At 45.4% G+C, this 12952-nt stretch overlaps 1 protein-coding gene across 4 annotated transcripts in view; it reads left to right on the top strand.

The window, feature by feature from the left end:
• The first annotated feature begins 6145 nt into the window (after window positions 1-6145).
• LOC127922150 (leucine-rich repeat-containing protein 28-like) overlaps window positions 6146-12952 on the top strand; it is a 9977-nt gene continuing 3170 nt past the window's right edge. For all 4 annotated transcript variants that reach the window (XR_008110489.1, XR_008110488.1, XM_052505851.1 and 1 more), the window contains exons 1-4: window positions 6146-6214; window positions 6890-6930; window positions 7805-7842; window positions 12146-12283. Coding sequence is in view for 2 of the 4 variants with exons in the window: in XM_052505851.1 (XP_052361811.1) it covers window positions 6188-6214; window positions 6890-6930; window positions 7805-7842; window positions 12146-12283 (244 nt within the window). In the remaining 2 variants the exon portion in view is untranslated. The remainder of the gene's footprint in view (window positions 6215-6889; window positions 6931-7804; window positions 7843-12145; window positions 12284-12952) is intronic.

Below are 12952 nucleotides of genomic sequence, written 5' to 3'. Positions count from 1 at the left end.
CCCCATTACTAGATCAAATAATGAGCTGCTACTGCCACATCTACCCCCATTACTAGATCAAATAATGAGCTGCTACTGCCACATCTACCCCCATTACTAGATCAAATAATGAGCTGCTACTGCCACATCTACCCCCATTACTAGATCAAATGATGAGCTGCTACTGCCACATCTACCCCCATTACTGATCAAATAATGAGCTGCCACATCTACCCCCATTACTAGATCAAATGATGAGCTGCCACATCTACCCCCCCCCCCATTACTAGATCAAATAATGAGCTGCTACTGCCACATCTACCCCCATTACTAGATCAAATAATGAGCTGCTACTGCCACATCTACCACCATTACTAGATCAAATAATGAGCTGCTCCATCTACCCCCATTACTAGATCAAATAATGAGCTGCTACTGCCACATCTACCCCCATTACTAGATCAAATAATGAGCTGCTACTGCCACATCTACCCCCATTACTAGATCAAATAATGAGCTGCTACTGCCACATCTACCCCCATTACTAGATCAAATAATGAGCTGCTACTGCCACATCTACCCCCATTACTGATCAAATAATGAGCTGCCACATCTACCCCCATTACTAGATCAAATGATGAGCTGCCACATCTACCCCCCCATTACTAGATCAAATAATGAGCTGCTACTGCCACATCTACCCCCATTACTAGATCAAATAATGAGCTGCTACTGCCACATCTACCCCCATTACTAGATCAAATAATGAGCTGCTACTGCCACATCTACCACCACCATTACTAGATCAAATAATGAGCTGCTCCATCTACCCCCATTACTAGATCAAATAATGAGCTGCTACATCTACCCCATTACTGATCAAATAATGAGCTGCCACATCTACCCCCATTACTAGATCAAATGATGAGCTGCCACATCTACCCCCATTACTAGATCAAATAATGAGCTGCTACTGCCACATCGTCTCATTGATTGGACTCCTGGTTAGCTGACCCATGACTTCAAGTAGCTTTTGGAGAAGTCATTAGCCTAGAGGTTCACATACTTTTCCCAACCTACACTGTGAATGTTTAAACAATGTATTCAATATAGACAAGAAAAATACAAGAATTTGTGTGTTATTAGTTTAAGCAGACTGGGTGTCTGTTCTGACGTAGATGGTCAGATCAAATTTTTACCAATTTATGCAGAAATCCAGGTAATTCCAAAGGGTTCACATACTTTTTCTTGCCACTGTATGTGAGAATGCTATTCATTGACTACAGCTCAGGGTTCAACACCATAGTGCCCTCAAAGCTCATCACTAAGCTAAGGACCCTGGGACTAAACACCTCCCTCTGCAACTGGATCAAGGACTTCCTGACGGGCCGCCCCCAGGTGGTAAGGGTAGGTAACAACACATCCACCATGCTGATCCTCAACACAGGGGCCCCTCAGGTGGTAAGAGTAGGAAACAACACATCTGCCACGCTGATCCTCAACCCGGGGGCCCCCCAGGGTGCGTGCTTAGTCCCCTCCTGTATTCCCTGTTCACCCACGACTGTGTGGAAAGCACGACTCCAACACCATTAAGTTTGCTAACGACACAAGTGGTAGGCCTGATCATCGACAACGATGAAACAGCCTATAGGGAGGAGGTCAGAGACCTGGCAGTGTGGTGCCAGGACAACAACCTGTCCCTCAACGTGAGCAAGACAAAGGAGATGATCGTGGACTACAGGAAAAGGAGGGCCGAACACGCCCCTTTCACATCGACGGCGCTGAAGTGTAGCAGGTTGAGATCTTTAAGTTCCTTGGTGTCCACATCACCAACAAACTCATGGTCCAAACACACTAAGACAGTCGCGAAGAGGGCACAACGACCCCTTTCCCCCTCAGGAGACTGAAAAGATTTGGCATGGTCAACGACCCCTTTCCCCCTCAGGAGACTGAAAAGATTTGGCATGGTCAACGACCCCTTTCCCCCTCAGGAGACTGAAAAGATTTGGCATGGTCAACGACCCCTTTCCCCCTCAGGAGACTGAAAAGATTTGGCATGGTCAACGACCCCTTTCCCCCTCAGGAGACTGAAAAGATTTGGCATGGTCAACGACCCCTTTCCCCCTCAGGAGACTGAAAAGATTTGGCATGGTCAACGACCCCTTTCCCCCTCAGGAGACTGAAAAGATTTGGTATGGTCAACATACCCCTTTCCCCCTCAGGAGACTGAAAAGATTTGGCATGGTCAACGACCCCTTTCCCCCTCAGGAGACTGAAAAGATTTGGCCAAGTTTCCCCCTCAGGAGACTGAAAAGATTTGGCATGGTCAACGACCCCTTTCCCCCTCAGGAGACTGAAAAGATTTGGCATGGTCAACGACCCCTTTCCCCCTCAGGAGACTGAAAAGATTTGGCATGGTCAACGACCCCTTTCCCCCTCAGGAGACTGAAAAGATTTGGCATGGTCAACGGGGGCCCTTTCCCCTCAGGAGACTGAAAAGATTTGGCATGGTCAACAACCCTTTCCCCCTCAGGAGACTGAAAAGATTTGGCATGGTCAACAACCCCTTTCCCCTCAGGAGACTGAAAAGATTTGGCATGGTCAACGACCCCTTTCCCCCTCAGGAGACTGAAAAGATTTGGCATGGTCAACGACCCCTTTCCCCTCAGGAGACTGAAAAGATTTGGCATGGTCAACGACCCCTTTCCCCCTCAGGAGACTGAAAAGATTTGGCATGGTCAACGACCCCTTTCCCCTCAGGAGACTGAAAAGATTTGGCATGGTCAACAACCCCTTTCCCCTCAGGAGACTGAAAAGATTTGGCATGGTCAACGACCCTTTCCCCCTCAGGAGACTGAAAAGATTTGGCATGGTCAACGCCCCTTTCCCCTCAGGAGACTGAAAAGATTTGGCATGGTCAACGACCCCTTTCCCCCTTAGGAGACTGAAAAGATTTGGCATGGTCAAACCCCTTTCCCCCTCAGGAGACTGAAAAGATTTGGCATGGTCAACGACCCTTTCCCCTCAGGAGACTGAAAAGATTTGGCATGGTCAACGACCCCTTTCCCCCTCAGGAGACTGAAAAGATTTGGCATGGTCAACAACCCCTTTCCCCCTCAGGAGACTGAAAAGATTTGGCATGGTCAACAACCCCTTTCCCCTCAGGAGACTGAAAAGATTTGGCATGGTCAACGACCCCTTTCCCCTCAGGAGACTGAAAAGATTTGGCATGGTCAACCCCCTTTCCCCTCAGGAGACTGAAAAGATTTGGCATGGTCAACGACCCCTTTCCCCCTCAGGAGACTGAAAAGATTTGGCATGGTCAACGACCCCTTTCCCCCTCAGGAGACTGAAAAGATTTGGCATGGTCAACAACCCCTTTCCCCCTCAGGAGACTGAAAAGATTTGGCATGGTCAACGACCCCTTTCCCCCTCAGGAGACTGAAAAGATTTGGCATGGTCAACGACCCCTTTCCCCTCAGGAGACTGAAAAGATTTGGCATGGTCAACGACCCCTTTCCCCCTCAGGAGACTGAAAAGATTTGGCATGGTCAACGACCCCTTTCCCCCTCAGGAGACTGAAAAGATTTGGCATGGTCAACGACCCCTTTCCCCTCAGGAGACTGAAAAGATTTGGCATGGTCAACAACACCTTTCCCCCTCATGGTTCCCCAGATCCTCAAACTTCTACAGCTGCACCATCGATTTGTGTCAAACTTTTTTTTACTACATGATTCCATGTGTTATGTCATAGTTTTGATGTATTCACTATTATTCTACAATTTAGAAAATAGTTTTTAAAAATATTTCAAAAAAAAGTTTACAAAAAAAAAGTTAAAATAAGAAAAGACCCTTGAATGAAGAGGTGTTTTAAAACTTTTGACCGGTAGTGTATATTATAGGCAAAATTATGTTCCCCAGTGCTGGAAGGGGGGCCTGAGTGAAAACGTTTGGGAACTCTTGCTGTACCTGATGTGCTTAATTCAGTATGCCACTGTATACATGTTCTGAGACGATCCAGACATTGTCTCAAAGATACTGATGTATGGTGCATTTGGTTCTGGGGGAAGAGCGCCCCCGTGTCGCTAAAGCTAGAATCGTTACGATGCCTCAAAAACTACAACAACCGGCAAACAACTCACATCCGGGCTCCAGTCAATGACGTCGCCGTTGACTTTTACGTCTGTTGATAAAATATCAAGACGTGCCAACAGGGACGTGATGAGGCTTTACAAACAGGTAAAGGAAGTAGCTGAGCTAACAGTTTGACATGAATAAGCAGTTCACTTGGAGATGTGCTTTCAAAGAAGCCAGCTACTGTTTTGAAACGTTTGATAATGTTGGTTTTAATTGTCCATACATGGCTAGCTAGCTAGTTACATAAGTTAACTGTTTGTTTTGCACACATTGCCAAGGAAGACCCAAGTGCTCGCAGCTAACGTTAGCTTGCTCTGCATGGCATATAACGTTACTGTTATGCTAACGTTAGCATGCTCTGCATGGCATATAACAACGTTACTGTTATGCTAACGTTAGCTCGCTTACATTACAGTAGGACCGATATAACGTGGTAGAACTAGCTAACGTTACTAGCTCGCTAGCATCTTTCCTAACGTTGTTTTGGACATTCAACCAAGCTTATGTCTGATTTATGAATAAAACATTGTGTTTTATTGTATCTAACTACTGCACACGTAGGCGTTATACTTTGCAAATGCATCGTGGTCCCAGTCTGATTATGGGAACATCTCTGTGTTGTATAACCTGTTTATTTTATTTAACGTTAGCGGTGGTTCAGAAAGGGACCATAACGTTACAGGAAGTGACGTTAGCCGTGGTTCAGAAAGAAGACCAGGAAAGGTACAGGAAGTTATGCATAACGTTACTGGCGTTATGCAGGAGGCGACTGCATGGCCAAGCAGGAGCTCACAAGAACCTGTTCCTCAACTACAGGTGTGTTTTATTAAGGCATGTTACTCTGTTTAAATGTTAACGTTAGTGCTGGCCTTTATTCAACCTGTTCCTCAACTACAGGTGTGTTTTATTAAGGCATGTTACTATGTGTTAAATGCAGTATATGTTTAGCTTTATTCAACCTGCCTCAACTGCATGTGTTTTATTAAGGCAACGTTACTATGTGTTATATGTTAGTTATATGTGCTGGCCTTTAAGTTCCTCAACTACAGGTGTGTTTTATTAAGGATGTTACCTGAAATGTTAGTTATATGTGCTGGCCTTTATTCAACCTGTTCCTCAACTACAGGTGTGTTTTATTAAGGCATGTTACTCTGTGTTAAATTTAAGCTATATGCTGGCCTTTATCAACCTGTTCCTCAACTACAGGTGTGTTTTATTAAGGCATGTTACTATGTGATAAATTTAAGTTATATGTGCTGGCCTTTATTCAACCTGTTCCTCAACTACAGGTGTGTTTTATTAAGGTATGTTACTCTGTGTTAAATGTCAGTTATATGTGCTGGCCTTTATTCAACCTGTTCCTCAACTACAGGTGTGTTTTATTAAGGTATGTTACTATGTGTTAAATGTTAGTTATATGTGCTGGCCTTTATTCAACCTGTTCCTCAACTACAGGTGTGTTTTATTAAGGCATGTTACTCTGTGTTAAATGTTAGTTATATGTGCTGGCCTTTATTCAACCTGTTCCTCAACTACAGGTGTGTTTTATTAAGGCATGTTACTCTGTGAAATGTTAGTTATATGTGACTGGCCTTTATTCAAAGAGTTCCTCAACCAGGAAAGGCATGTTGACTCTGTGTTATATGTTAGTTATATGTCTGCTGGCCTTTATTCAACCTGTTCCTCAACTACAGGTGTGTTTTATTAAGGCATGTTACTCTGTGTTATATGTTAGTTATATGTGCTGGCCTTTATTCAACCTGTTCCTCAACTACAGGTGTGTTTTATTAAGGCATGTTACTCTGTGTTAAATGTTAGTTATATGTGCTGGCCTTTATTCAACCTGTTCCTCAACTACAGGTGTGTTTTATTAAGGCATGTTACTCTGTGTTATATGTTAGTTATATGTGCTGGCCTTTATTCAACCTGTTCCTCAACTACAGGTGTGTTTTATTAAGGCTGTTACAGGAAATGTGCTGGCCTTTATTCAACCTGTTCCTGGAACTGGTCAGGAACTTTCTCGGTCGAGCTGCTGAAAGATGAAGGACTACAGTTTCTACAGAGGCTTTATATGAAGAGGAACTCACTCACCACGCTGGTACGGACTGGTGGGGTCTCTGGTACTGACTGGTGGGGTCTCTGGTCCAGAACTCTCTCACCACGCTGGTACGGACTGGTGGGGTCTCTGGTCCAGAACTCTCTCACCACGCTGGTACGGACTGGTGGGGTCTCTGGTCCAGAACTCTCTCACCACGCTGGTACTGACTGGTGGGGTCTCTGGTCCAGAACTCTCTCACCACGCTGGTACTGACTGGTGGGGTCTCTGGTCCAGAACTCTCTCACCACGCTGGTACGGAGTAGTGGGTCTCTGGTCCAGAACTCTCTCACCACGCTGGTACGGACTGGTGGGGTCTCTGGTCCAGAACTCTCTCACCACACTGGTACGGAGTAGTGGGTCTCTGGTCCAGAACTCTCTCACCACGCTGGTACGGACTGGTGGGGTCTCTGGTCCAGAACTCTCTCACCACGCTGGTACTGACTGGTGGGGTCTCTGGTCCAGAACTCTCTCACCACGCTAGTACGGACTGGTGGGGTCTCTGGTCCAGGCTGTTTCGTAACACCTTGGACCAGAGCTAGGTGTCTGTCCATAGTTTAGATCCAGTATTTATGTGTGGTAACTCTCATTCTGTAGCCTGGCTCTTAGTGATGTCAGTTTTCTATCATTTGCAGTGTGGTCTGTGTTCTAAAAATATGCTTTCTTTCCTTTCTGCAGCCGGATAATCTAGCACAGAAGCTCCCCAATTTAATAGAGCTGTAAGTATAGAAGATCCCCTATTTAATAGAGCTGTAAGTATAGAAGCTCCCTAACTTAATAGAGCTGTAAGCACAGAAGCTCCCCAATTTAATAGAGCTGTAAGTATAGAAGATCCCCTATTTAATAGAGCTGTAAGTATAGAAGCTCCCCAACTTAATAGAGCTGTAAGTATAGAAGATCCCCTATTTAGTAGAGCTGTAAGTATAGAAGCTCCCCAACTTAATAGAGCTGTAAGTACAGAAGCTCCCCAACTTAATAGAGCTGTAAGTACAGAAGCTCCCCAACTTAATAGAGCTGTAAGTATAGAAGCTCCCCAACTTAATAGAGCTGTAAGTATAGAAGCTCCCCAACTTAATAGAGCTGTAAGTATAGAAGCTCCCCAACTTAATAGAGCTGTAAGTATAGAAGCTCCCCAACTTAATAGAGCTGTAAGTATAGAAGCTCCCCAACTTAATAGAGCTGTAAGTATAGAAGCTCCCCAACTTAATAGAGCTGTAAGTATAGAAGCTCCCCTATTTAATAGATCTGTAAGTATAGAAGCTCCCCAACTTAATAGAGCTGTAAGCACAGAAGCTCCCCAACTTAATAGAGCTGTAAGCACAGAAGCTCCCCAACTTAATAGAGCTGTAAGTATAGAAGCTCCCCAACTTAATAGAGCTGTAAGCACAGAAGCTCCCCAACTTAATAGAGCTGTAAGTATAGAAGCTCCCCAACTTAATAGAGCTGTAAGCACAGAAGCTCCCCTATTTAATAGAGCTGTAAGCACAGAAGCTCCCCTATTTAATAGAGCTGTAAGTATTCACATGTTTGGTACTTTTTGCTTGTTGACACTTGTCAATCTTTTAAAGTGTGATTGCTCTTTGTCTCTTCAAGGTATCTGCATTCCAACAATATAACCTGTGTTCCTGAAGGTGATTTCTCAATGATCTTCAGTCATTTAGTAGAGAGGCTGATAGTATTATACTGAGTTACTTACATTCAACACCTTGTCAGTACTACATAGAGCCATGACAACATGGAACTCTATTCTACAGTACTACATACAGCCATGACTACATGGAACTCTATTCCACAGTACTACATAGAGCCATGACTACATGGAACTCTATTCCACAGTACTACATAGAGCCATGACTACATGGACTATTCAGTACTACATAGGAACTCTATTCCACAGTACTACATAGAGCCATGACTACATGGAACTCTATTCCACAGTACTACATAGAGCCATGACTACATGGAACTCTATTCCACAGTACTACATAGAGACATGACTACATGGAACTCTATTCCACAGTACTACATAGAGCCATGACTACATGGAACTCTATTCTACAGTACTACATAGAGCCATGACTACATGGAACTCTATTCCACAGTACTACATAGAGACATGACTACATGGAACTCTATTCCACAGTACTACATAGAGCCATGACTACATGGAACTCTATTCTACAGTACTACATACAGCCATGACTACATGGAACTCTATTCTACAGTACTACATACAGCCATGACTACATGGAACTCTATTCCACAGTACTACATAGAGCCATGACTACATGGAACTCTATTCTACAGTACTACATACAGCCATGACTACATGGAACTCTATTCTACAGTACTACATACAGCCATGACTACATGGAACTCTATTCTACAGTACTACATACAGCCATGACTACATGGAACTCTATTCCACAGTACTACACAGAGCCATGACTACATGGAACTCTATTCCACAGTACTACATAGAGCCATGACTACATGGAACTCTATTCCACAGTACTACATAGAGCCATGACTACATGGAACTCTATTCCACAGTACTACACAGAGCCATGACTACATGGAACTCTATTCCACAGTACTACATAGAGCCATGACTACATGGAACTCTATTCCACAGTTACTACATAGAGCCATGACTACATGGAACTCTATTCCACAGTACTACATAGAGACATGACTACATGGAACTCTATTCCACATCAACTGATGCAGCAGTAGAATCATATAAAACAATGCATCTTATTGAACAGCAGGGACTGTGAAGCAACACAAACACAGGCACAGACATGTGCATTCAAACACACCACAACATAGGCACTATACACACATACACACATTTTATATTTGAGATATGTGGTGGTAGAGGAGTGGTCCAAGGGAACACACTTAATGTGTTGTGAAATGTAAGGTTTAAAAAAATAAAAACAATTTAAGCCTTCATTTTGCTGGACCAAAGGAAGAGTAGCTGCTGCCTTGTCAGGAACTAATGGGGATCCATAATAAACCCCAGGAAGAGTAGCTGCTGCCTTGTCAGGAACTAATGGGGATCCATAATAAACCCCATGAAGAGTAGCTGCTGCCTTGGCAGGAACTAATAGGGATCCATAATAAACCCCAGGAAGAGTAGCTGCTGCCTTCGTCAGGAAATAATGGGGATCCATATTGCTGCCTTGTTGAACATAATAAACCCCAGGAAGAGTAGCTGCTGCCTTGTCAGGAACTAATGGGGATCCATAATAAACCCCAGGAAGAGTAGCTGCTGCCTAGACAGGAACTAATGGGGATCCATAATAAACCCCAGGAAGAGTAGCTGCTGCCTTGTCAGGAACTAATGGGGATCCATAATAAACCCCAGGAAGAGTAGCTGCTGCCTTGTCAGGAACTAATGGGGATCCATAATAAACCCCAGGAAGAGTAGCTGCTGCCTTGTCAGGAACTAATGGGGATCCATAATAAACCCCAGGAAGAGTAGCTGCTGCCTTCGCAGGAAATAATGGGGAACCACAAAAACCCCAGGAAGAGTAGCTGCTGCCTTGGCAGGAACTAATGGGGATCCATAATAAACCCCAGGAAGAGTAGCTGCTGCCTTGGCAGGAACTAATGGGGATCCATAATAAACCCCAGGAAGAGTAGCTGCTGCCTTGGCAGGAACTAATGGGGATCCATAATAACCCCCAGGAAGAGTAGCTGCTGCCTTGTCAGGAACTAATGGGGATCCATAATAAACCCCAGGAAGAGTAGCTGCTGCCTTGGCAGGAACTAATGGGGATCCATAATAAACCCCAGGAAGAGTAGCTGCTGCCTTGGCAGGAAATAATGGGGAACCACAACAAACCCCAGGAAGAGTAGCTGCTGCCTTGGCAGGAACTAATGGGGATCCATAATAAACCCCAGGAAGAGTAGCTGCTGCCTTGGCAGGAACTAATGGGGATCCATAATAAACCCCAGGAAGAGTAGCTGCTGCCTTGGCAGGAACTAATGGGGATCCATAATAAACCCCAGGAAGAGTAGCTGCTGCCTTGGCAGGAAATAATGGGGAACCACAACAAACCCCAGGAAGAGTAGCTGCTGCCTTGGCAGGAACTAATGGGGATCCATAATAAACCCCAGCAAGAGTAGCTGCTGCCTTGGCAGGAACTAATGGGGATCCATAATAAACCCCAGGAAGAGTAGCTGCTGCCTTGGCAGGAACTAATGGGGATCCATAATAAACCCCAGGAAGAGTAGCTGCTGCCTTGGCAGGAAATAATGGGGAACCACAACAAACCCCAGGAAGAGTAGCTGCTGCCTTGGCAGGAACTAATGGGGATCCATAATAAACCCCAGGAAGAGTAGCTGCTGCCTTGGCAGGAACTAATGGGGATCCATAATAAACCCCAGGAAGAGTAGCTGCTGCCTTGGCAGGAACTAATGGGGATCCATAATGAACCCCAGGAAGAGTAGCTGCTGCCTTGGCAGGAACTAATGGGGATCCATAATAAACCCCAGGAAGAGTAGCTGCTGCCTTGGCAGGAACTAATGGGGATCCATAATAAACCCCAGGAAGAGTAGCTGCTGCCTTGGCAGGAACTAATGGGGATCCATAATAAACCCCAGGAAGAGTAGCTGCTGCCTTGGCAGGAACTAATGGGGATCCATAATAAACCCCAGGAAGAGTAGCTGCTGCCTTGGCAGGAACTAATGGGGATCCATAATAAACCCCAGGAAGAGTAGCTGCTGCCTTGGCTGGAACTAATGGGGATCCATAATAAACCCCAGGAAGAGTAGCTGCTGCCTTGGCAGGAACTAATGGGGATCCATAATAAACCCCAGGAAGAGTAGCTGCTGCCTTGACAGGAACTAATGGGGATCCATAATAAACCCCAGGAAGAGTAGCTGCTGCCATGGCAGGAACTAATGGGGATCCATAATAAACCCCAGGAAGAGTAGCTGCTGCCTTGACAGGAACTAATGGGGATCCATAATAAACCCCAGGAAGAGTAGCTGCTGCCTTGACAGGAACTAATGGGGATCCATAATAAACCCCAGGAAGAGTAGCTGCTGCCATGGCAGGAACTAATGGGGATCCATAATAAACCCCATGAAGAGTAGCTGGTGCCTTGGCAACAGGAACTAATGGGGATCCATAATAAACCCCAGGAAGAGTAGCTGCTGCCTTGGCAGGAACTAATGGGGATCCATAATAAACCCCAGGAAGAGTAGCTGCTGCCTTGGCAGGAACTAATGGGGATCCATAATAAACCCCAGGAAGAGTAGCTGCTGCCATGGCAGGAACTAATAGGGATCCATAATAAACCCCATGAAGAGTAGCTGGTGCCTTGGCAACAGGAACTAATGGGGATCCATAATAAATACACATACAGGTATTCCAACCAGTGTTGTCATTTGAATGTTTACACAGTAAACAAACAGTTCTATTGAAGCCAAATATCTGACTGTATAATGTTTTCTGAGTTACTGATAACCTGTTACCATTGAGGAGGTTCTATCTTATATAGTATGGTAGTGTAAACATCACCTTTTAAGATGCCTGTCCTCAGCTATAGGTAAGCTGTCCTCAGCTATAGGTAAGCTGTCCTCAGCTATAGGTAACCTGTCCTCAGCTATAGGTAACCTGTCTTGTCCTCAGCTATAGGTAACCTGTCCTCAGCTATAGGTAACCTGTCCTGTCCTCAGCTATAGGTAACCTGTCCTCAGCTATAGGTAACCTGTCCTCAGCTATAGGTAACCTGTCCTGTCCTCAGCTATAGGTAACCTGTCCTGTCCTCAGCTATAGGTAACCTGTCTTGTCCTCAGCTATAGGTAACCTGTCCTGTCCTCAGCTATAGGTGTCCTGACTTCAGCTATAGGTAACCTGTCCTGTCCTCAGCTATAGGTGTCCTGACTTCAGCTATAGGTAACCTGTCCTGTCCTCAGCTATAGGTAACCTGTCCAGGCTGCAGTCTTTAGACCTGAGTGACAACGCTCTGCAAGTCATCTGTCCGGAGATCGGCAGGCTGAGGTCCTTACGACACCTGAGACTGGCCAACAACCAGCTGAAATACCTGCCTCCAGGTAAGACTGACCCACAACCAGCTGAAATACCTGCCTCCGGGTAAGACTGGCCCACAACCAGCTGAAATACCTGCCTATAGGGAAAACTGACCAATAACCAGCTGAAATACCTGCCTCCAGGTAAGACTGACCAACAACCAGCTGAAATACCTGCCTCCAGGTAAGACTGACCAACAACCAGCTGAAATACCTGCCTCCGGGTAAGACTGACCAACAACCAGCTGAAATACCTGCCTCCAGGTAAGACTGACCAACAACCAGCTGAAATACCTGCCTCCAGGTAAGACTGACCAATAACCAGCTGAAATACCTGCCTCCGGGTAAGACTGACCAACAACCAGCTGAAATACCTGCCTCCAGGTAAGACTGACCAACAACCAGCTGAAATACCTGCCTCCAGGTAAGACTGACCAACAACCAGCTGAAATGCCTACCTCCAGGTAAGACTGGCCCACAACCAGCTGAAATGCCTACCTCCAGGTAAGACTGACCAACAACCAGCTGAAATACCTGCCTCCAGGTAAGACTGACCAACAACCAGCTGAAATACCTGCCTCCAGGTAAGACTGGCCAACAACCAGCTGAAATACCTGCCTCCAGGTAAGACTGACCAACAACCAGCTGAAATACCTGCCTCCAGGTAAGACTGGCCAACAACCAGCTGAAATA

Source organism: Oncorhynchus keta, unplaced genomic scaffold (assembly GCF_023373465.1).
Source record: "Oncorhynchus keta strain PuntledgeMale-10-30-2019 unplaced genomic scaffold, Oket_V2 Un_contig_24721_pilon_pilon, whole genome shotgun sequence".
Classification (NCBI taxonomy): Eukaryota; Metazoa; Chordata; class Actinopteri; order Salmoniformes; family Salmonidae; genus Oncorhynchus; species Oncorhynchus keta.
The sequence above is the reverse complement of the archived record's forward strand: the minus strand, read 5'-3'. Positions and strand labels throughout refer to the sequence as shown.